The 23,862-nt window shown below is 51.0% G+C and overlaps 1 protein-coding gene and 1 long non-coding RNA gene across 9 annotated transcripts in view; both read right to left on the minus strand.

The window, feature by feature from the left end:
* Positions 1 to 1,812: 1,812 nt before the first annotated feature.
* Snx29 (sorting nexin 29) overlaps positions 1,813 to 23,862 on the minus strand; it is a 413,817-nt gene continuing 391,767 nt past the window's right edge. For 7 of the 8 annotated variants that reach the window (XM_039086859.2, XM_039086858.1, XM_039086860.1 and 4 more), the window contains one exon: positions 1,813 to 5,520. In XM_039086859.2, the coding sequence (XP_038942787.1) occupies positions 5,391 to 5,520 (130 nt within the window). In that variant the 3' untranslated portion in view covers positions 1,813 to 5,390. The remainder of the gene's footprint in view (positions 5,521 to 23,862) is intronic. The other variant, NM_001109526.2, reaches the window with a different exon arrangement.
* Positions 5,521 to 18,655, minus strand: LOC120095243 (uncharacterized). The gene is made up of 2 exons (XR_005490609.2): positions 10,208 to 18,655; positions 5,521 to 10,099 (listed from the first exon to the last, which is right to left on the minus strand). It is a non-coding gene; the product is annotated as an uncharacterized LOC120095243 (long non-coding RNA).

Below are 23,862 nucleotides of genomic sequence, written 5' to 3' on the forward strand. Positions count from 1 at the left end.
CAGGCTGGGAGCACACCTGGTCCCAGAGCAAAGGTGATAGCTCAAAACTACACACCACATATACAGATATGTTGGTCTTTTGCCTATTTAGTTTTTGTTTTAGAGAGTGACAGAACATAAAGCTAGGTGAGTAGTGAGGTAGGATCTACGAGGAACTGAGGGAAGGGGACAACGTGATCAAATATATTATATGAAAAAATAAAGACTATTGTGGAGGGAATGATGGTAACTTGGAGGGCCAAAGGTTTATCTTGGAAAATGAGCTTGAAGTTGGACCTGGTGAATGAATGATTCACAGAAAATGGACTGGACCAGCACATGCAAAGGGCCTGGGGCAGCTAAACATGTGGCTTTCCTGAGAATGAGACCAGGAAGTTGGGGCCAAAGGGAGTAAGGGGAGAAAGGCCGAAGGTAAGTTGGAAAAGCGGGCTCAGGCCAATGTCCAAGACAGAACTGAAGGGAGCAGTAGAGCAGGAAGGGCCACACAGCTCCTCACAGCATAGGACTCCACTGCGTGGAATACTTATATTCCTGCTGCAGTTCCCCCACCCCCAGCTTCTGAACACAACCCCAGCCCAGGAGGGGCTGTGGGGAAGGAGCAGCTCATATAAGGGGTACACTGCTGGAAACAAGCCTTCTAGAGGTGATGGTGCTATTTAGGACCTTGTCGATTCCAGCATGGCCGTGCTGGTGACAGTGTCATAAGCAGGCCTCTGACTGGGTAGACAGAAGGCTGTTACTATACACATAGTAGCCTAAATTCAGCATTAGGAGTCTCCTAAGGCAGACTTCTGTTTACCAGGAACTTGATAAGCTACCCCTAAAGATCAAGTAACTTTAGCAAGGACATCTAGTCAGTCCCAACAAAGGTCCCAGACCGACTAGAAAATCTACTTCATTTCCTCACTGTTTTGCTGCTCCCTCACCACAGACACACACACACACACACACACACACACACACACACACACACACACACACACAGAGAGAGAGAGAGAGAGAGAGAGAGAGAGAGAGGGAGCGCGCACCTTGGCATTTTGATCCCTGACAAGCCTTCGTACCCACCAAGCGGTCTGGCGCAGTGGTTTGAATGTGCCCTCATTTGCACTCACTGAAAACCAGGAACTGGGAGCTGAAGCCCATACATAGGCCGAGAACACAGGGACCATCCAGGCCCCGACCAGAGCCACCATCAGACTCCATCGCCATTGGACTTCCCCCAAGGGCCAAGGCAGCTCCTGACACCAGCCTCTGGTGCTTTGTAGCAGTGGTGGTGAGGGTGGTATGGATTTCCCCAGGCAAAGGCAGAACAGCTAGAGAAGGCTGTGTGTCCTTCTGGCTGATCTTCCAGGGTGCCGGGGCCACTCCTGGATTGACAAATTCAAGTCTATGCAAGCAGGATGTGCCTTGCTGCCTGCCTCACAGGAAACACAGAAGGGCTCAGAGGGAGCCCGGATCCATCCATCCATCCATCCACCCATCCATCCATCCATCCATCCTTCCTTCCTCCTTCCCTCCCTCCCTCCTTCCTTCCTTCCTGTGGAAAGGAGCCTGCCATGAGGACGGGATGATTTTTTGCGTGTGTAAGATCATTATTCTACATCCCACTTTACCAAGACCAGTGTGATGCAAGTGACTCCCGATGTTTAACTCAGAGCTGTGCTAGCTGAACCACATCTTGTATGTAGGGTGTCGTCTGAAGTGGTAAGTGCGCCTTCTAAGCCTTAGAGGTTTTCTTGCGATAGTTATAGTTCATTGAAATCCAAGCTGTCAGCAAGGAATCTAGACAAAGGAACCACAGAGAGGAGAGTCTAATTTAGAAAATGCCATTTTAATCCCCTCACTGAAAAGGCTTTTCTCAACCAGATTGTAACAAAATCCACAGCTTATTCCAAAAGAAAAATTTAATACAAGAGATTTTAGAAAATTAAACATTTGTTTAAAAATTCTATTGTGTAAACCTTAACATAAGAGGGGAGTCGGGATAGCACATGCTCAGATCTCCGGGCTGTCTGAACCCGCAGGCTCCAGACGTAGCTGTAGCAGCCACAGAGACCTTTCCAGGAAGGGTGGAACCTGACCAGGGTCTTCACTCCCCTGGAGGTCCCAGCTCTCGGGGCCTCTCTCCAGGTGCTCAGTGTGCAAACCACTGTCACATGCGTATCCTAACTCTTGCTGGGCCTTCCCAATCTGTCCTACTGATGAAAAAGACAAACAAAACCAAACATCCACGTGGTCAAGCGGCTGCCCCCTGGCTGGGGCAGAGCTGACAGCTGCAGGTGGCACTGGGCCAGGGGGTGAACAGATGCCTTCAGGGGAGAACATGGCCCCAGAGTGAAGTGAGCCCAAGGCTTCTTCCACACAGCAGCCACTCCAGCCTTGCTGCCGCCGCGCTCTCCACCCTCTCCATCCACTGCCTAGAGTTTACTTCAGATGCATCATGGAGACCACGGACCACAGCAACAGAGCCTGAACTTTTTGGCACAGAAATATTAGATAAAATATACAGTGCTACGTTGTGCAAAGTGAGCGAAACCAACATAAACAGCAGACACTAAACACGGTTGTTAGTGAGATAACGCACAATAGTTTCTAGAATGTTACACAGACCTTGTTCTTAAGGAGGTGCCTGCCTTCTGGTCGCACTCCCAGGCCAGGACATAACTCTGGGGTGGGTAGCAGTGTCTCTAGTAGGAATGTTGGCCATCTGGACTGACTGCCGTGGGTCTGACCACTCCTTCTTGCATACTCCCAGACATTCGAGCAGGCAGGGGCAGGGCACCGTGGTGAGACTGCCTGCTCCTGAGTGGTCCTGCTGGCAGAGGGGCTAAGCTCTCCCAAGTCCCTCAACTGAGCTTACTGGGTGAGTGGATGCAGGTTCAGGTGCAGGCTGCTGACGTGAGGGGTCTGGTGGTGGGTCTGGGAGAACAGGGCCAGCCTCTCCTCAGGGGCCAGAGTGTCTACAGGTTACACACACAGATGAACCTAGAATAGATGACTTGCCCTCAGGAAATGTGAGCTCTTATAGGAGCAAAGTCTTGGCGGCTGCTAGAATGCCAAGGCCACAGTGAGGGTGAGGATTAGGAAGTGGTCTCCTGAAGAGCTGAGGTTGTATCACACGGGGTAAGCACGGCTCTGCACTCCTCTCTGGACTCGGGGCCTCAGACCTGGGGAGCATTGTGGGAACAGCCTTCCATCACCTGAGTCCACCCTGTCCTGCTCTCCGCCTGAGTCCCAGGATGTGCTTGTGAGGTATAAGACAGACAGCCTGGAACCAAGAGCTGCTGAGTTTCTGTGGAGACAGGGTGTGGGCAGGCCTGGAGTGTGGCTCAGTGGAGAGCTTTTGTCTAGCACTTGCAAAGGCCGTGGTGTCAACCCCCAAATTGGGGAAAAGGACTGAGTAGGAAGCAAATGTCAAGTAACCAAAGGGCCCTACCAAGTCCCTGGAACCGAGCCTTTGTATTCACATTATGGCAAAGTAGGGCGTGGTCCCCATAACTAATCCTGGAAAACCAAGGCCTCAGGTCCGGGTGTCTGCCTGCCTTCTCTCCTTCCTTCCTTCTCTCCCTTCCTGCTTTAACTGCAGTACTGAATGTGAAAGATGACTCTGTGTGTCCTGTTTGCAGTGAGAGAGCCTTAGGCTGTGTGCCCCAAAGACCTGGTGCTCAGACTCTGCTGTGGAAGAGGTGCGAGTGTAGCAGGATCCTGTCTGTATAGAACACGATAGAATATGAAGCATCTCCATGCTGGGTCCTCAGCTCAGGGGGTGGACTTGGGGATGCCAAAACCTCCTAAGGCCTTTATGCATGCTTCAGTTTGCCCAATTGCAAACCGCATGCCCAACCCACACGCTGGGTGTGGTGTCTGTGTGGAGCCTGAAGCATCGCAGGCAGACGAGGGATGAACCATGTTGACTTTCTAGGGCTGAGAAGACTCTTGGGTCCTCCCTTCCCAGCAAACTGAAGAGGGCAGCCCTGTCCCCCCTCCCCCAGCCCCCCAGCTCCTGGGCCTAGCCTCGAGGGAAGGCGGGTGTGCTGTCCCTCGTCTGTGCACAGCCCACTTGTCTGCCCCAAGGAGCCCTCCAGAGTTGGAGCTGTTCAGGCCTCTCCTGCACTCTGAGTCCCTTCTGGCTTCTCAGGGACCTTCCCCAAGCGTCCCAAGGTACCAGGAAGACTCTGCTTCCACAGACCATTCGCCGAAGTCTGCCTCTGAGCTTCAGCCCTTTGTTCATGCCCAGGCTGCCTCCCACCACCGCCTAAGAAGTCACCCCTTGGTAGACGCCACTGTGGGCTCCTTCATTGGCACACTGCTTGGTACACAGTCTCTTCGGCAAGCTCCTCCAAGCTGTATGAAGACGGCAAGGAGGTTCTGACCTAGGAACACAGACCATCACTGACAGTGGCTTCTGAGAATCAGGGGGACCCAGGCTTGATGGCAGAGGGAGGCAGAGATGTGAAGCATCGGGATCTCATTCCACTTCATGCCTGTGAGCCCTGGACGAGGATGGGACCCTGAGACGAGTGCAACAGAACTTCATCTTGTGGGCACACAGCATTCTGCTCCCACTGAGATGTCAGGGGACCGTTCCGGGACAATCATTCTCTTTTCAGTTCGGGCACTGGGTCTGAGAGCCCATAGGGCCAACCTTCCACAGTAATGACCAGAGCCAATCTCTTGTGGCATGAGGTCACAGCGCCAATTCTCGAGCCCGAGTATTCAGGCTGCTGCTGAGGGCTGTGCTGGCGGTTGGAGCCCTCAGGTCCGATTAGTGTCCTTGCTCCGGCAGTCTCAGGTGTCCTGTATGGATGGGGGAAGGATAGTTCCTCAAGGACCAGTCACTGCCAATGCCTTTGCTAGGCCACTAGATGGAGAAATCACATCCATGCCAGCCACGTGACAGTACTGCTGGGTGTCTAACCACCAGAGGGGGAGGAGGACAGGGAAGGAGACCCCATCCACAGACTGCAGTAGGCAGTTGCATCAGGAAATTCAAGAGTGTAACAGTCATTCTAGTTCCCGCATGGGAAAGCGTCATGGGTGGCATCTGAAGGATCCATCTGCCATGTGTTGTGATCTCAACCAGGGGTCTGGGCCCAGCCTGGCCCCCACTGTCCTGCTGGCAGGACTGGAGGAGGTGACAACCATACCTGGCCCCCCTGGGGGTAGTAACAGTGTCCCCATCTGTGTCTGTCCAGTGAGCAATGGCTTGCTCTAAGGACAGAGACCCGGCAGCTAAAACTGACCAGTTTAATTGGGTGGCGTGTGGCAGCAGCAGCAGCAGCAGGAAGGGTGTTCTCTGTGGGGACAGGGTCATCCTGCCAAGGTGTCCAGGGCCAGCTGCCATGCCAAGGTTAAGCACAAAGTGGCTGGGGGTGGAGAGTCCACCGGGGTCAGAGGTCACCGCTTTGAGGTTCCACGTTGCGCACCTCCCTGGGATGGCCTCGGGACAGCTTAGGGAAGCGGGAAACGACTTTGGGCCTGCTGCTCTTGCTCAGCGGTTCTCCGGGTGGGGTGATGTCCCTGCAAGACAGGAAGAGATCTGGATAAAGTTAGAGTTTAAATGGGAATGACACAGCAGGGAATGGGGTCACATGTGAGACCAGTGGAGACCAGAGGGAGGGCCAGCACCACTTGGTCAGTGTGACTGGAAGACATGAGGTAAACGTTTCCCACTTTTTAAGCAGCCTGGAAGGCCCACTAACCCAGGCTGTCTGAGCTAGCTTTGGGTGCCATGCACGAGCCTGTTTTGAGGCTGTCACTAGCCAAGTGCTCTGCCAGGCATCCCTTCATCTCTAACACGGCCTCATCCAAAGATAGCATGCCTCCTCCGAAACCCCTGCGCCCGCTGGTGTCCGTCCAAGAGGAGAATCAGGGCATTGCCAGTGTTTGGTGGCCAAGGTGTGGTTCACAACCCTGGGGTAGGTGGGGCTGCCACATGACATGGGTGGGCCCAGAGCTCAGGCTGTAGGGTGAGCACAGATGTGTGTTCAATGGACAGATGTATTCTTAAGCCTCTCAGCCATTGCTCAGGATGCCCTGCAGGTCCCAGGGGAAGAGGAGTGCATGTGGGATACAGTCTCAAAGCTTCTCTTCCTCCTTACCCAGTCTAATAATGCTAGTCTTCAAAGCAAATAACCTCCTATGTACATAAAAGTATGGGGGAAATGTGTTCATTTCCCCAGACTCAGCCCTACTCTGAGTGGATTCTGGGCTCTCTCCTCTTTAGCTATACTCTGTAAGCTGTGGCAAGAGTCTTTTCCCACCGAGTTCTGTAAAGAGTGAGGAGGCAGAGGCCATTGAGGATGTGCTCATGTTGAAATGGGTGGTCAAAATGAGCATGGTGTCAACTCCAGCAGGGTCTTGAGGGGTAGCAAAGCATAGTGAGGAAGCCCTGGCCAAAGGTAATAGGGGGCTCTATGGGGACAGTGGCTAGAGGTGTGAGGTTGGGGCCCTCCACTACAGTCTAATGCTGCTGTGGGTGCTCTGGTGTCTGTCTGCTGTCCTAGCAGCCCTACACTTGGGGATAGAAAACAGGAGGATCAAGACAGCCTGGGAAACATGGCTAACCTGTCCTAATTCCAGCCTCAGATGGGCGACTCTCAGTGATGTTCCGTCCCCAACAACAGTGCCTGGTCCCTCAGTTCCAAAGGCTTCAATGTTAACTCAACCTGAAAGCTGAGTTCTCAAAGTCTAACAGCAAATCCACAGCTTCAGCTGTGGCTCTGGGCGTGAGCCTGGGCCAATCCACTTCCCATGGCAGGCAGGGGTTGCTTAAATGCTACCAGACCTTATGTGTCTGGAGCCATCCTGGAGTCCCCTCACCCTCCCTGGGCACTTCCTATGCCTCCTCAAGTGGCACCTTGAGGATGACTTCTCAGGACAGTGATGGCTGTGTCCATACAACTGCTCAGACTCTTGCAGCCCATGCCTGCCCCCGGCCTGGAAGACTTCCTTTCCAGTGCGCTAGTGTACTGCAGGTAAAGTGACCACAGCCGAATACTTCCCTAACGGTTTTATTCTGATGGTATCAGCACAGATGAGCAGCTACGACACAGACCGAGTGACCCGCAGAACAGCAACCACATCAACAAAGTCCAGCCTCCAGCTCGCCCGCTCGCTCTCCCTCCCAAGGGTTGGCGGCAGGTCTCCATCATCCAGCTAGGAAGACGGCAACCCCAGAGCCCATGTGCTATTCAGCTGCTGGTGAGGGAAGAGACCTTGTTACTGCCCTGAGTTGTCTCACTCAGACCTGGGGCGCCCTGTCAGGTGGGAGGTGAGAACAGACTTACAAGCAGCAGCCTGCATCACACAGAAGGATGCTGAGTGGATACACTTGGGGTCTGTTCTGGGCTCACAAAAGTGGTTCTCAGCCCATGTATGCTCTAGAGTCACCAAACTTCAAACCGTGTTCGAGTTGAGCTGCAAGACTCATTTAGAGCTTTCTGGAAAGTCCAGGGCGGAAATCAGGAAGCAGAGGAATCGAAGCACCAATCAATACATGAACGAATCCACTGATCACTGAGGGTAAGGTGGGTTTCTGGTGGGCTGGCAAACAGTGAATTTTGGGACTTGACTTCGGACTGTCTCTAGAGGAGGCATGCAAGTCAAGCTAGGGGGACAGAGTGTTCTACAGAGTGCCTTCTTAGCAGCTGTATGCCACGCCTCATTCCAGAACAGGCCTCACCTCACAACAAAGCTCAGGGCAGCTGGAAGCCAGAGCTCAGTGGAGGAAACTCTTAGAGAAGGGCAAGGCCACCTCGCTCGGTGCCTGTATGGCTCACCTCAGGGTTCATTTCCAGTTAAATGTTGTGAGGACTTCAGCTTCCTCCTTCCCAGGCTTCCTCCCAGAAAGAGGCTATTAGAACAAGGATGTTCAGACAGAAGAAGGAGGCCCATAAAAAAGACCTCTGCACCTTTCTTGGAAGGCAAAGGAGATGTGGCCAAGAGACTGCTCCCTCTGTCTTCACTAGCTCTGCTTTTCAGCCTCAAGCCTTTTGAAATGTGGAATCTTATTTCATTACTTCCTGGAATAGGTAACACAGAAAGTGGAGCAAATTTAAACAGAAAAGCACAAGTGACATGTGTATGCCCCACCAGCCCTGGCGTCCAGGGAACAACCCTCTTTAGTTCTGATATACCTTTCTTGAGCTACCTACTGTACAGTGTGTGTGTGTGTGTGTGTGTGTGTGTGTGCGTGCGCTGTGTGTGTGTGAGTGTGTGTATGTGTGTGAGTGTGTGTGTGTGTGTGTGTGTGTGTGTGTGTAACTTACTGCTTTGCTTGTTAATTCTACAAATGGAAAATGTGCACCATGCTGCCTTCCCCTTCTCACGCTAGCGATACATCACTGAACTTCTCTGAGGTGCTTCATGGAGATCAGGATGGTGTCTGGGTGAATCTGGAGGTGAGGTTCACTGCAAGTGTGCCTGACAGCCAGGAAGGGTTCTCCTGCCCTACCAGAGCACCCTGCCATGCTGTGTTTTGACCCTGACCATAATAGGTTCCTTCTGAGTTAAAACCAAATGGGCTCCTTAAATTGTTCCTTTCATGAGGGGCTCTGGCAGAGTTACTGTATGTAGCCCAAGAGGAAACTGCCCGTGAAGAGGTCCAGAAGGAGGACACCAGTGTTGTCCCCAAGGGCATGGCCTTGGAAGGTAGAGGACTCTCAGGAGTCATGGAAGGGTGTCAAGCAGAGAAGACAGTGCACTCAAGGGCAGGGGAACCAACCAGTGGTCACTGTGACACAGGCCACTGTAAACTTCCAACATGGTTGTGTTCTCATGCTTGCAGGAGTCCTGTCTCCAATACATGTCCTCCAGACATTACAGCTGGGTGACAAATGCTACATCCAGACAGAATGTGCAGGGGCAAAAGGCTCACCTCTCTCTTGAAGACAGTGAGGGCAGAATGCTATGATATGTCCAAGATGACTCCAAGATGGCCTTGCTTTTGTGGGACTACACTGACCTCTGCCCTTTGTCTGGTGGGATCACTGGATATTACCCTTCCCTAGGCTGCACAGGGAATGCCAGAGACTACAGAGTAATCAGGCTCTTGGAAACTACAGGGGGTTTGGGTTTTGTTGTTGTTGTTTTGTTTTTTTGTGGGGTTTTTTTTTTTTTGAGACAAGGTCTCACTCTGTAGCCTTGTCTAGTCTGAACTCACGATGTAGATCAGGCTAGCTCCAAACTCACAGATCCGCCTGCCTCTATATTCCCAGTACATGTGTCACCCCAGTAGGCACCATCTGTTCTCTGAATACAGCTCTGCCTTCATTCTATATCTGTTTGTGCTAAGCCGCAGGAGGCACACAGGGAGTGTCTTCAAACCAGGGACAGCTAACCTAGCCTACCCTCTTCTAGGCCAAGGGCACAGAGATTAGTCTGCTTTTACATCCTATTTCAGATCTCCAAGGAAGTGTGCCAAAGTCTTCAGCCACTGTCCCCAAACTACAGCCCCTCCATCTTAGGAACAGCCCCCACCCCCCGAGACACAGCGGGATCAATCATCTCGGGGAGTTGGACCTTCCTGGGGCACCTTTATAGAACCAGAAGTGGCTAGTGGTCACCCAGGCCACACCTTGCCCAGCACTGCTTAACAAGCTCAGCCTCTGCCTCTGTCCTGTGGCGTCCCTGCATAGTCATACCAGTGTCCCAGCAGCTGCCAATGCTTACACGTGTCAACTGTGGCTAAAATCCTGACCCTGCCTTTTACTCATTACTTTCTTCTTTCTCCTTTGAGGTGAGTGGCCAGGCCTCACATCTTCAGCTCCCAGAGCAGGGGCTCTGGTTATAAACCTGACAGAAATGGCTCAGTACTTCCTGATCCACGAGTGCATTCAGTGGCGTAGCACGAGGACAGAGCACTTGCCTCATGTGTGCACAAAGGCAGCAATATGCCTGTGGCCTGGCTCCCATCCACAGCTCCCCACACAGGGCAAACAAAGCAAGGCCTTCCTGTATGCCTAAGACACAGGCAGACACATCAGTGCCCTTACCTGTAATTGTGTGTGTGCAAGGGGGGTGCTAATGGCTGCAGTGGCTCTTACTCTGCAGTGGCTCAGACCTGGAAGCACGGGCACAGATTCTGCTCCTCACAGACCTGGGAGCACGGGCACAGATTCTGCTCCTCACAGACCTGGGAGCACGGGCACAGATTCTGCTCCTCACAGACCTGGGAGCACGGGCACAGATTCTGCTCCTCACAGACCTGGGAGCACGGGCACAGATTCTGCTCCTACTGGGACAGGGGCTTCTGCTATCATCCCCGATCTACAGGGCTGCGGAAGAGGATGAAGCCCTGCAGCAGGGACTGCCCCAGGCAAAGGACACAGCAGGTGGGACTAGGAGCACAGGAGTCTCAGGGGCCATTTTAAAGGAGTACAGTACCAGTACCAGTGCCATAGATGTTTATAAGCAACAGTGCCTGGCCTTCAGAGCCTCCCTGCTCCACTGGCACAATCACTGCCATCGACTCAACCGGCAGGCTTGGAGGTCACTGCGATGGCACCTAACACACTGGTCTCCATTTATATCAAAAGGGACAAACCTCTGGGCACTTAGAGTCCAGCTGAGCTATGGCCATCGTCACATCAGCCTGCCTGTCAGTCAGCAGGGGACATGTCACTCATCCAACAAAGATGCTGCCTTTCCTGCCATTCCCTGTGCAGACCCACCAACAGTGAAGAGGTCTGAGGTGCAGGGGAGAGGCCGCATGAGTGTCAGAGCATCTAGGCAACTTGTTTAGAAATGCCCCACCTCCTGTGCCCTGTTGGCCCAACCCTCAGGACCATCTTTCCAGCAGCTGCTTCTCAAGCACAGTGCAAACCCTGCCAGGCCGTGTTTTCTATGCCCCCTACCCACAGTTGGCTATACTTAGGATGAAGCCTTTGAGACCTTGAGTTATAAAGGCAGAAAATGGCCCCAGGGAAGACTTCTGTTTGTGGCAACACCTAACTGCATTGATGTTGCCACTGGCTTCACCAGTCAAGGGTTCAGTCCTAAAAATCAAGATGGGGACCAGCTTAGGCTGAAGACAGTGGACAAAGGTAACAGGGGATGAGGTGAGCCTCTGGCTGGGCTTGAGGCTGCACCAGCCCATCTAATAAGCCATACTTCCAGTATCTAGACACTCTGGGCCGCGCTGGCTTGGCAGGCAGCGGAGGCACCACTCAGAGCCCACTCTAGCATCAGAGGGCAGACCCCTCCCAGCCGGCAGGTGTGTGAGCCAGGGCCACCTGTTTCCCATGTAGCAGCCATTCTCACCGGCAGGGAGGCAGGGGATGCTCTAGTCTGGAAAATTCCAAACACTGTGCTTTCCTTCCCCGCTGGGCTGTGTCCCTCGGTTTCTAGGACCTATCACTTGGGAGTGTGCTCCATACACCTCCTTCATGAGCCCCTCTCCACCTATTGACATCTCCCAGTTACAGCCACAAGTCCTCTCCCATAAGCTCCTCTGTCCTCCATGACCTAACCTAACTCAGGTGCCTGCCCACGGGCAGCTCTTCAGTTTATGCTTTGTAAGCCTCTGTTCTTGGGTTCTGGATGCACTATCTGCCCAGCATGAGTGAGTGTCCAAAGGCCTCACAAAGCCCATTCCTTGCACTTCTGAGTCATCATTTACTAAATGGCAACTCTGTGCTTCTAATCCCTCACGCCAGCGATGTCACCACTCTCTCATCCACACTTCACCAGTACTTCATTCCAAACACACCAGGGGCTAGAAGCTGCTCCCATCCCTCTCACCTCCCCAGAGTCACCTTGCTTCACCCTTGGATGATCAAACTCCTCCTCCAGGATGGCCCAGCCATTCCCTACACCACAGGGTTTCCTCGCACTTCTGACTACCATGCACCGATCGTCTTTGCACCTGTGGTTTTCTCTGCCTGGATCTGTCCATGAGGGATATGTAGGATCTACACCATATCCCATTACCTTTGAGGGCTTCTCTACCCACAGTAACACGTCCACACCAGGCTTGTTCCCACTTGTCTCTGAAGTAAGCACCAGCTGGTACGCATGACCCCCTGCCCCTAGGCTCAATGTGTCCCTAGCCATAGGTGGGGACTTGTTCTAGCACTGTCAGCATGCCTGGCAAGCATCAGGTGTACACCCTGCACTTGGCGGAGGGCAGCCACTACTCTGGGCTGTGCTCCTGGCCAGCCTGGGCTACTACACTGACAGATCCTAGGACAAGCTAAATAAGCCTGATTCTCCTTTGAGTTCTAGGACTAATTTGAACCCTTTGACTCTATAACTGCGTATGTGTAAAGTTTCCCTTGTTTTTTTTTTTTTTAAAGCAAGTAAGGTAACTACTTAGACATCTCTAATTTCCTCATCATGTTTTGTTCACTTTTTAGTCAAAACAACAGTTTGAATCACAGCAGTCCTGTGGGCAATGGGAAAAAAGTTTTCTCTCTTGTTTATAATTACCAATCCATCCATCTAGTGTTCATATCCCCCTTACTGTATCCTTCATGGGACTAAAAGGAAACATGGATTGCATGATTAGGCACCTACTGTGTGCTTTCCATCCTCATGGCTCCAATGTTGCAACCCTGTGCAGTCATGTTAGCATCTCGGTGTTGTGGGAGCACACACAAGGATTGTAAGAACACAAAGACAAACTAAGGACCTGAGCCCACCATGGCCTCATGTCTACGTACTGAGACTGAGGGAGGCTGATCCCAAAAATCAGAGTCCCGAGAGAGGACCACAGCAGCCCTTCACTGTCAGACAGTAACTATTCCAGCTTGTTCCTGTGGTTCAGGCCCCTCTCAGAAGTGACTTGTCACCAGTCCCTTTCTCATTGTGGTGGTCCAGCAGCAACACATGGTGTGAAAACTACAGGAGGCAATGAAGAGACCTGGCTGGGGATCTGGGCTCCCTCCCTGCTGACCACAGTCTGCATGGGTGAGAAACATCGGCCATCATTCCAAGGCTGCCCCTAGATGGGCTGTGGCTGCCTCTTTCTCATCCAGCACACTCCATGGCCTGACTGCCATTCCATTCTCTAATGGCAGGGAAGGACCTGAGCAGTGGAGTCTTACATCACTGAAGTCCAGGCCTGCAGCTGCCTAGCTATGGACTCTGCCAAGTCACGTCCAACAGGTTGCCCATTTCCACACCTGTGCTGAGGGGTGACTGGAGGAAACAAGCCATTATGGGTAATCCCAGAGTTACTAGAGGGTGAGTGGAACCCACCTCGTGGCTGGCTGAAGAAATTGAAAGAATCGATGACTGTCCCAAGACCATTTCTATGACACCATTTCCATTGTGTTCAGTCAGGGCTCTGGTGTGAAACTTGGCCTCTTGGGTAAGAGTTAGGAGTCCAGGAAAAGCAAGTTACTAAAGGTGGTCCATGCATGACTCTCCCTTGTCAACTCTTTCCAGCCGAGTGTCAGGACATACCATCAGAACCCTAGCCACCATCAACTTCTTTCCCTCCTGGGCTTAGAGAGAGTTCTGCAGGAGGAACAGTCTGGACAGCTAGCTGACTTAGCCCACCAGCTGCAGCCTGAGCCTGCCCCTTACCGTGGCTGACTTGGGCACTCAGGCTGGAGGTAAGTGAAGGCCCCTCCGTGGAGCTTTGAGACACGTCTAACTCTGATGGAGTTGGTGACTCTGCCAGGGATGGCAAGCCAGGCTGTGTGGACATTCTACATATGCCAGGAGGGACAGAATGCAATATGAGGGTGTTCCAAGTTCCTCACACAACCTGTCAGAAGGGATCCCTGGCCCCAGTGCACGGTGTACTGGCCCCTTCCTCCCACATCACCCCTGTTCAACCTGTGAGTTGGTGTGGACTGAGTGACCCTCCCCCTTTGCCCTAGATATGATACAAGGAGAGGCACCTGAGGCCCCACCAAGAGTCCAGTCAACTCCAGGGCCTCATAGCCTGCCATCTGCAGTGGGAGCAGTGCTCGGACTTGGGACCACCAAAGACCCAGGACTGATGTTTTCTGCAAAGCAGCATCAAGGCAGTAGGTATCTCACTGGTAACCACTCATGGTCACTCTAGACAGCACATTTTAAAGTTGGGAGGGAAGGCTGTGTGCTGTGTGACTACCTGACTCACAGATAGAAAAGCTAACACCAGGATGGGGTGGCACCATGGTGAATCGAGTCACCTGAGCGCCCCATGTGCTGTTCCCACACCTCCACTATTACAGGGATTGTGGTTTTTTTCACCAACCCTAAATTGGATGGCGGGTATTGTGCCAAAGACGACCTAATCCGCTTCCCTTCCTCCAAACCGGATTCTCTGAGGCTCCAGTATTTAAAATAAAAGCCACGAAGTGGGGCAGCAGTTGTACTAATATCTGTGCTGCCAAGCCATATCCTTTGGGGACCAAAGTGAGACTCTGAACACAGAAGCCAGGCTGTGACTGCATCAGAACAGGACCCTGCAAAGGCACACGCTTGGTGGCATTTCTTTTAATATTTTCAAGCCTCTGAGGTCTTTGTGACTCTGAGCCCCGTTTTACAGGTAAGGACACTGAGGCAGAGAGTGAGCCAGGCCACACAGCTCTGAAGGCCTAACATGCAGCCGTAGCTCTGTGCACTCACAGCTGGAGTTCCACCACCACGGTCTGTAGTGAACACGCTTGACTGACATCTCAACGCCACACCCTCTCTGCCCTGTTTCTAAGGAGCTCAGGAATTCTGCACACCCCCATGAGTGACACCAGCAGCTGTCACAATTGCAGCTTTGTGGTTCTTGTGCAGCTCCACCTTGGCGTGCCGACTGCCAACACTGTCTGCAGCAGGGGAGATAGCGGCACAAAGGCTGCAGAGGGGCAAGTCCACAGTCACCAGGCTACCAGGTAGGACACAGCCTCAGGCAACACTTGGCCTAAAGCCCTCCATCTCCACAGATGCCACTCCTGAGCCCTTGAGAGGAAAAGGTGCCAAATGGCTGTCCAAGTGGCAACAGGATGGCTGCTTCCTGCTGTGCTGTATGCTCAGCCACTCTTCCCAGGACAGCTGGGTGAGCATCTGCAGCCCCGTTGCAGCAGCTCCCAAGTGTGAACAAGAGAGACCCAAGCCGTTTTGCTCCTCCTCCCCAGGAGTATACCACTGAGCTACACTGCTGAGATGGTGGGACACAGGTCTCAGTGTTCTAAGGCCATTTAGCATACCTTGGGCATACTGGACACACAAGGGACACAGAAGGGCTGTGGCTCCCAAGCAAGCCAGCTAGGGACAGCAGGTCGGTGCAGTGTAGAGCAGACATCAGAGGCCATGGCTCCACAGTAATGCCAGGCCCCAAGCTCCTCGCTGCATCTTCCTGAGCCTCATTTTCCAGGCCTTCTGAAACCTGCACTTCAAGTAAGCCCCAAATTGTGGGCTGTGGTAGGACCTAGGAGAGTGCCAGGCAGCTCCTGTGGGCATCGTTTGGAGGGGCTGTAGCAGGCACAGCTTGTACCCAGGGAACTTCCCCAGGAAGTGGAGAGCAGCAGCTACGTGCCTCTGCACCAGGCTTTATTCTGACTTGGGCAAGAGGACCCCTAATCGAACCCCTGAACTTGGCAATGGTGAACTAGTAAGAGAAGCATAAAAGTTTTCTGCAGCCCGCCCTCCCCTGTGCTCCCAGCCCCCACGCCCCAGCTGCACGCCTTGTTACTTCATTCTCACACTCATTTTTTCACCTGAGGAAGGATCAGCAACACAACACAAGGAAACAAATGGGTCTTAACGACCCGGTGGGAAGGGAAGAAGCGCGGCCCAGCTCTGGCGTCTGGCAGGGTGAAGAACGCATGGTTTCCAACATCTGTCTGAGCTTTGCAAGGTCCAACGAGCCCACTCAGACATGGCAACATGGCACCATGGCACCATAGCCAAAGGGTCCTGTTTCTGTATACACTATTCACTGAAGAATGAGGGCTTCCCACGTCTGCCAGTTGGGAAAGGCCCTGCCCTAAAGCAAGCTGGCCTAATCCCTTGGAGTTTCCCTGCTCCCCTATGTTGACCCTGATGGCTGACTTAGGACATTCTCCCATTGATGTGGCAGGGACGCCACCACAGCTGTGCCATGCCACCTGCTCTGTGGGGCCTCTGCCAGCCTGGCAGCCTGGGAATGGACAGCTTGCTACTCTTGATGCTCTGAGACTGTATGTTTCACAGCTTGTTCAAACAAAGGAGAAACTCTGGAAACACCCCCTCCAACCCTGACAGTTTCTTCCCAGCTTCCCCTCTGCCTGGCCGGTGCAACAACACTCTATCCTGTCCCAGGGCCCAACATTGGCCATCACTGCTTTCTGTTCCTCCCTCTTTCTTTGGGCACCTCCACCACCCCAGTGACTCCCAAGTTGTTCTCATTAGAGTCCTGGGAACCTGCATCTGGAAGGATGCTCCAAATCCCTAAGTGAGAGCGGTCTTCATGATTCAATTCCAAAGTCAAACGTGAAGATTGCCCCAGCAAGAACCTGTTCTCAGAATATCCTCTGCTTCCCATTCACTGTTACAGCAGCTCACAGTGGCCAGCGCAGTGACCAGACAATACTAGCTTGGACTAGAATGACATAGCAACAGCCCAGAGCTAATGAATGCCTCAGGCAGAGAGGAGCCCAGCCAATACCACCAGCACTGCAGCCGGTGTGTGCCATGCCTACTGGCTAGGGAGGCTGTAAGCACACAGACCCATGCTTCTAGAGTGTGGTTCTTACAGCTCCTGGGGTACATCCTAAGCAGTGAACACCAGGGTTATTTTATTTGAAGGCATCCCCTTTGTTTGCCATCAGCATCTGCAAAGGCAAAATGAGCAACCGGGAAGGAGGAAAGAGAAAGAGGAGCCTCACAACACAGTGGCTCAGGAGGGTTGGGTGTAGGCTAACAACCTCAGGCGTTGCTCAGTGCCTCCTGACTAAATAGAGATCCAAGGACAGAGGCTGCCTCTGGCCCTGGGTCAGACAGGAGCTACCTGGACAGACAATGGAGATTAGAGGGCTACAGAAGGACAGAGCCCAGCAAAGCAAGCCATGGTCCTTTTGACCCCAAAGGCCAGCTTAAACCCTTACTTTTAAACCCTCTCCACTTGGGGCCATGTGGACTGTGGAACCTACAGGGCCCTTGAAGACCCACCCCCCGACTCAAGATGAAACGTTCTGAGTTGTATGCGTCAGTAACATCTTTTGAAGCAAAAAAGCCTCCGCGTGGGCTCAAGTGGGGCCTGGAAGAGCACATGGCAGCCCACCGTGACCCTGGGCTAAACTTAATTGCTCTCTGGGAGAACATGGCTCTTCTCATCTCAGCAGAAACTATATTTAACAACGTTTGGAGTAAAAGTGACAGTGGGTGGAGAAACCCCCACTTCTGCTGAACCTCCATGTGGGGGTCTATGTGGTGACCTCCTTTATTCTGTCTCCCCCCATCTGTCCCTCCCATGGGCACCGCAGCCTCCAAGGGGTGAGTTTCACAGAGAAGATGCATTTTAATGATAGTGTTAAGTGGCAGCCCTGCAAATCACTGAAGCCTCGTGATGTGCTGCCCATGTCCTCAGGGAACTCTTGGAGTCCCTTCCTTAGGGGCACCACCTCCCCCAGGGTCAGAGCAAACTTCTGCAGGTCAGAAATGCCAGGAGAGCACAGAAAAGGTGGCCTCCTCAAGGGTGGGTGAGAAAGGCTATCTTTCTGCTCCCTATTTGGAGGTGGGGACTCCCATGTGCCGCACTGGCACAGAACCTAAAGCTGAGAAGAAAGGCCCGCTTCCCACTGTCCCACTTTCAGCCTCAGTGCTGGGTGAGGCAGGCTTCGTTGTCAAGGAAGGAAATTGGCTAAAAGTGGGCACTGGGCCTGCTGCTTCTCCACTCTCAGATTTGTGGGGATAGCAGGCTGCTCCAAGGCCATGCTGGCCTCCCAGACACAACGACACTGACACCAGCAAAGTCTATGTGCCGCAGGCTCCACCCAACACCAGACACAAAACTGCAAAACGCTGAGAACTTAAGGGCACACAGGAGGGGATTCGCCAGCCAGCTCCTCTCAGAGGCTCTGACAGCCCTGATCCCTGCCCCATCTACAGAGTCTGGCTCACAGAATAGATGAGCAGGCACCCGACATAGGCAGAAGCGGAATGGACGACAGCAGCATGGGGGGCAGGGTATCTCGAGTCCATCATCTATGGAAGGGCTCTTAGAGTGATCACGATCCAGGGCCACACCTTGGAGTCTCTGCAGAGCTAGGCAGGCCCTGTGAGTGTGAGGCATGTGAGAAACCAGCCAGAGAATCGTGTGTGGCAGGGAGGCTGGTTAGCATCTGAGACAAGAGGATCTAAGGGTACAGAGTCACCAATGCCCAAAGCTGAGTGTCGCATGATGGGGACAGGGAAAGATCAATCTTATGTTCAAGAGAAACCTGGCATTATTTCATGTCCTAACCTGATGAATTTAGTTGTTTTACAATGGCAACTGCTTCGCTTAAAAACAGATGAGAAAACTCCATTGTCTGCAATGGGATTAGGTCTGCCCATGGGCTGGAAAGTTTCCAACTATGACCCCAACCCAGGTGAGGGCACCATCTTGCCCAGGTTTCCCATGTGCTGGGAGGAGCCCTGAGATCAGTTGTGTCTCCTCTCTGGCTGACCTTCGCTTTTCCATGTTATAAAATAGCTCACGCACGCAATCACACTGCTCTAACTTGAACTGCTACAAGTCCTTGTGGGATTGGTATTTTAATGGCACCACCACCACCACCACCACCACCACCACCACCACCACCACCACCACCACAGTTCCACAGTAAAACAAGCACAGCTGCCACCCAGTGAGAGCGGAGAGGATGATGAGATAAGGACTGTGCAGAATGGGGCTGGCCCAGCTCACCACAACGCTTCTTAGGAAATGCATCCATGGACATTCGCTCACTAGACAGGACCTTTAAGCTCCCAAGTCAGTGTCAGAAAAGAAACAAGGAGGCTGCAGAGGTTTATTAACATGATGCTTTAAGGGATTTATCTCTTTAGTTGACAAGTGCGTATATGTGTATTCATGTATATTTATGTGTCTGTGTACATATGTGCCTGCTTCTTGTATCTGTGCATTTGTGTACACATACATGTCTATCTGTGTATGTCTGTGTAGCATGTCTGTATATACATATCTGTGTCTGTATGTGTGTGAGACCGTATATATGTATATGTGTGTGTGTGTGTGTGTGTGTGTGTGTGTGTGTGTAACTGTGTTTAACTGAAACTCTCTGGCTAGGCTCTTCATTAAGGACGCTGATTTCATGGTCTTCTATGAGCAACATAGATAGAAAACATCTTTGGGGATCCCTGGCAAGATGTGCAAGACTTGACCGCAGATCACCTCTTTGAACCCCAAAATGAGAACAACCTGTAGCTCTCACCCTGCAATCTCACCTACTCACAAAAGACAGGAGAGATACCCAAAGAGATAAAGCTACTTAGGGCTGACCAGAGTTTTTAGCCTACTGTTTACTCAAAATTCCACTTTTCCAAATCTTCTACTGAAATTCCTTTGTTCTTTAAGCCTACAAAATTGGACCCTGTGTTCTGTGTGCTAATGAGGAACAGACAATTTCTCTCTCAGTACTGATTAGCACTGACAGCTGGACCTGCATCCCATGCTGGACACAGCACTGACATGCAGCTGTCACAACCCAGCAGCCCAGCATGTAGCAATGAACACCGGTCTGTGGTGGCTGGACTGCTGGAGCCAGCTGTGGACCCTGGTATCCTTGGGGACCGTCCTTCTCTCAGATTCCTTATCATCTGTCCTTCTGGGCCTGGCCTGGAATTCCCTTTACAACTGCGGGTAAAGTCCAAACTTCTGGGGCTCAGAGGGAAAGGCGAATTCCTAACAGATGCCTGGCTAGAGCTGCCTGAGACATGAGCTAGTGTTCCTCATGATGTAACTGACAGTGGGAAGACGCAGTGTCCCAACTTGTCCCTTTTAAACAGGGGAAAGGTATCTTTTAATATACAATGCATTAGACTTAAAGACAACTGAAACCAGTAAGTGACAAAAGGATCTCTGCAGAGAGTAGCTCTGTCTGTCTGGTCAAAGCTCAAACTGGAAACTCTGGGCACATTCCACAGACAGAGTAGAAATCCACCCATTTCTGGTTACAGCATCACTGTGGGTGTGAACAGCCCAGGTTCCTTTCGGCACACTCCTGTAAAGAACCTTGGCAGAAGGACACGTTAACTTTGTCCCAGCAAGTTATACAGACTCAGACAAGGACTTCTCACGTGAGATTCTCAAACTTAACTGTGAGGACCCACAGGCCTCTCCCTGAGGCCTGTTACACCTGGGACTTCCACAAGGAGAGTGTATTAGAAATGGTATCATTGCCTTCCCACACCTGGAGATCATGAGAATCTCAGGACTTCATGATCTTGGTCATCTTAACTCAAGGACATAAACGTTCCAGGCAATGAAGACATTTGGAAGAGAGGGACAAGGCACCACTCCAAAGCACTGCTTAGATTCATCCTCCTAACAACAGCACCAGAGCTGTGGGTACACATTGAACCCCTAGGACCACATGGCGGAGGTCCTCTGCCTTCCACACATGAACACACACGTAAAAACATGTAATAAAAAAAAATGTAGCCCTGGGCAGCACCCCACGAGCGAACCTGAGCCTCGGGACCACAGGTAAGACCAAATTTTCTGCTGCAAGAAAGCTGCCTGGTGAGCTTGGGACACACGGAAGCAGAATTTCTCTAGGACCAGGCACGTTCTGTGTTTACCGGAAGTCCCACACCCGAGGATCCCGGCCAGCAGCAGCTCTCTGCTCCCAGACCCGGTGAGAGAGAGACCCAACTGCCTGGTCAGGTGGGCACTCCTGAGGCTGCAGAGCGGAAGAGACCACCAACACTGCTCACCCCTGCCCACATCCCTGGCCCAAGAGGAAACTGTATAAGGCCTCTGGGCTCCCGTGGGGGAGGGCCCAGGAGCAGCAGGACACCTGCCAGAGACACCGCCGGACCCTGAAGGAAACAGACCGGATAAACAGTTCTCTGCACCCAAATCCCGTGGGAGGGAGAGCTAAACCTTCAGAGAGGCAGACAAGCCTGGGAAACCAGAAGAGACTGCTCCCTGCACACACATCTCGGACGCCAGAGGAAAAAGCCAAAGACCATCTGGAACCCTGGTGCACTGAAGCTCCCGGAAGGGGCGGCACAGGTCTTCCTGGTTGCTGCCGCTGCAGAGAGCCCCTGGGCAGCACCCCACGAGCGAACCTGAGCCTCGGGACCACAGGTAAGACCAAATTTTCTGCTGCAAGAAAGCTGCCTGGTGAACTCAAGACACAGGCCCACAGGAACAGCTGAAGACCTGTAGAGAGGAAAAACTACACGCCCGAAAGCAGAACACTCTGTCCCCATAACTGACTGAAAGAGAGGAAAACAGGTCTACAGCACTCCTGACACACAGGCTTATAGGACAGTCTAGCCACTGTCAGAAATAGCAGAACAAAGTAACACTAGAGATAATCTGATGGCGAGAGGCAAGCGCAGGAAACCAAGCAACAGAAACCAAGACTACATGCCATCATCGGAGCCCAATTCTCCCACCAAAACAAACATGGAATATCCAAACACACCAGAAAAGCAAGATCTAGTTTCAAAATCATATTTGATCATGATGCTGGAGGACTTCAAGAAAGACATGAACACACTTAGGGAAGCACAGGAAAACATTAATAAACAAGTAAAAGCCTACAGAGAGGAATCGCAAAAATCCCTGAAAGAATTCCAGGAAAACACAATCAAACAGTTGAAGGAATTAAAAATGGAAATAGAAGCAATCAAGAAAGAACACATGGAAACAACCCTGGACATAGAAAACCAAAAGAAGAGACAAGGAGCTGTAGATACAAGCTTCACCAACAGAATACAAGAGATGGAAGAGAGAATCTCAGGAGCAGAAGATTCCATAGAAATCATTGACTCAACTGTCAAAGATAATGTAAAGCGGAAAAAGCTACTGGTCCAAAACATACAGGAAATCCAGGACTCAATGAGAAGATCAAACCTAAGGATAATAGGTATAGAAGAGAGTGAAGACTCCCAGCTCAAAGGACCAGTAAATATCTTCAACAAAATCATAGAAGAAAACTTCCCTAACCTAAAAAAAGAGATACCCATAGACATACAAGAAGCCTACAGAACTCCAAACAGATTGGACCAGAAAAGAAACACCTCCCGTCACATAATTGTCAAAACACCAAACGCACAAAATAAAGAAAGAATTTTAAAAGCAGTAAGGGAAAAAGGTCAAGTAACATATAAAGGGAGACCTATCAGAATCACACCAGACTTCTCGCCAGAAACTATGAAGGCCAGAAGATCCTGGACTGATGTTATACAGACCCTAAGAGAACACAAATGCCAGCCCAGGTTACTGTATCCAGCAAAACTCTCAATTAACATCGATGGAGAAAACAAGATATTCCATGACAAAACCAAATTTACACAATATCTTTCTACAAATCCAGCACTACAAAGGATAATAAATGGTAAAGCCCAACATAAGGAGGCAAGCTATACCCTAGAAGAAGCAAGAAACTAATCGTCTTGGCAACAAAACAAAGAGAATGAAAGCACACAAACATAACCTCACATCCAAATATGAATATAACGGGAAGCAATAATCACTATTCCTTAATATCTCTCAATATCAATGGCCTCAACTCCCCAATAAAAAGACATAGATTAACAAACTGGATACGCAACGAGGACCCTGCATTCTGCTGCCTACAGGAAACACACCTCAGAGACAAAGACAGACAATACCTCAGAGTGAAAGGCTGGAAAACAACTTTCCAAGCAAATGGTCAGAAGAAGCAAGCTGGAGTAGCCATACTAATATCAAATAAAATCAATTTCCAACTAAAAGTCATCAAAAAAGATAAGGAAGGACACTTCATATTCATCAAAGGAAAAATCCACCAAGATGAACTCTCAATCCTAAATATCTATGCCCCAAATACAAGGGCACCTACATACGTAAAAGAAACCTTACTAAAGCTCAAAACACACATTGCACCTCACACAATAATAGTGGGAGATTTCAACACCCCACTCTCATCAATGGACAGATCATGGAAACAGAAATTAAACAGTGATGTAGACAGACTAAGATAAGTCATGAGCCAAATGGACTTAACGGATATTTATAGAACATTCTATCCTAAAGCAAAAGGATATACCTTCTTCTCAGCTCCTCATGGTACTTTCTCCAAAATTGACCATATAATTGGTCAAAAAACGGGCCTCAACAGGTACAGAAAGATAGAAATAATCCCATGCGTGCTATCGGACCACCACGGCCTAAAACTGGTCTTCAATAACAATAAGGGAAGAATGCCCACATATACGTGGAAATTGAACAATGCTCTACTCAATGATAACCTGGTCAAGGAAGAAATAAAGAAAGAAATTAAAAACTTTTTAGAATTTAATGAAAATGAAGATACAACATACTCAAACTTATGGGACACAATGAAAGCTGTGCTAAGAGGAAAACTCATAGCGCTGAGTGCCTGCAGAAAGAAACAGGAAAGAGCATATGTCAGCAGTTTGACAGCACACCTAAAAGCTCTAGAACAAAAAGAAGCAAATACACCCAGGAGGAGTAGAAGGCAGGAAATAATCAAACTCAGAGCTGAAATCAACCAAGTAGAAACAAAAAGGACCACAGAAACAATCAACAGAACCAAAAGTTGGTTCTTTGAGAAAATCAACAAGATAGATAAACCCTTAGCCAGACTAACGAGAGGACACAGAGAGTGCGTCCAAATTAACAAAATCAGAAATGAAAAGGGAGACATAACTACAGATTCAGAGGAAATTCAAAAAATCATCAGATCTTACTATAAAAACCTATATTCAACAAAA

The sequence above is a fragment of the Rattus norvegicus genome, chromosome 10, assembly GCF_036323735.1.
Source record: "Rattus norvegicus strain BN/NHsdMcwi chromosome 10, GRCr8, whole genome shotgun sequence".
Taxonomy (NCBI): domain Eukaryota; kingdom Metazoa; phylum Chordata; class Mammalia; order Rodentia; family Muridae; genus Rattus; species Rattus norvegicus.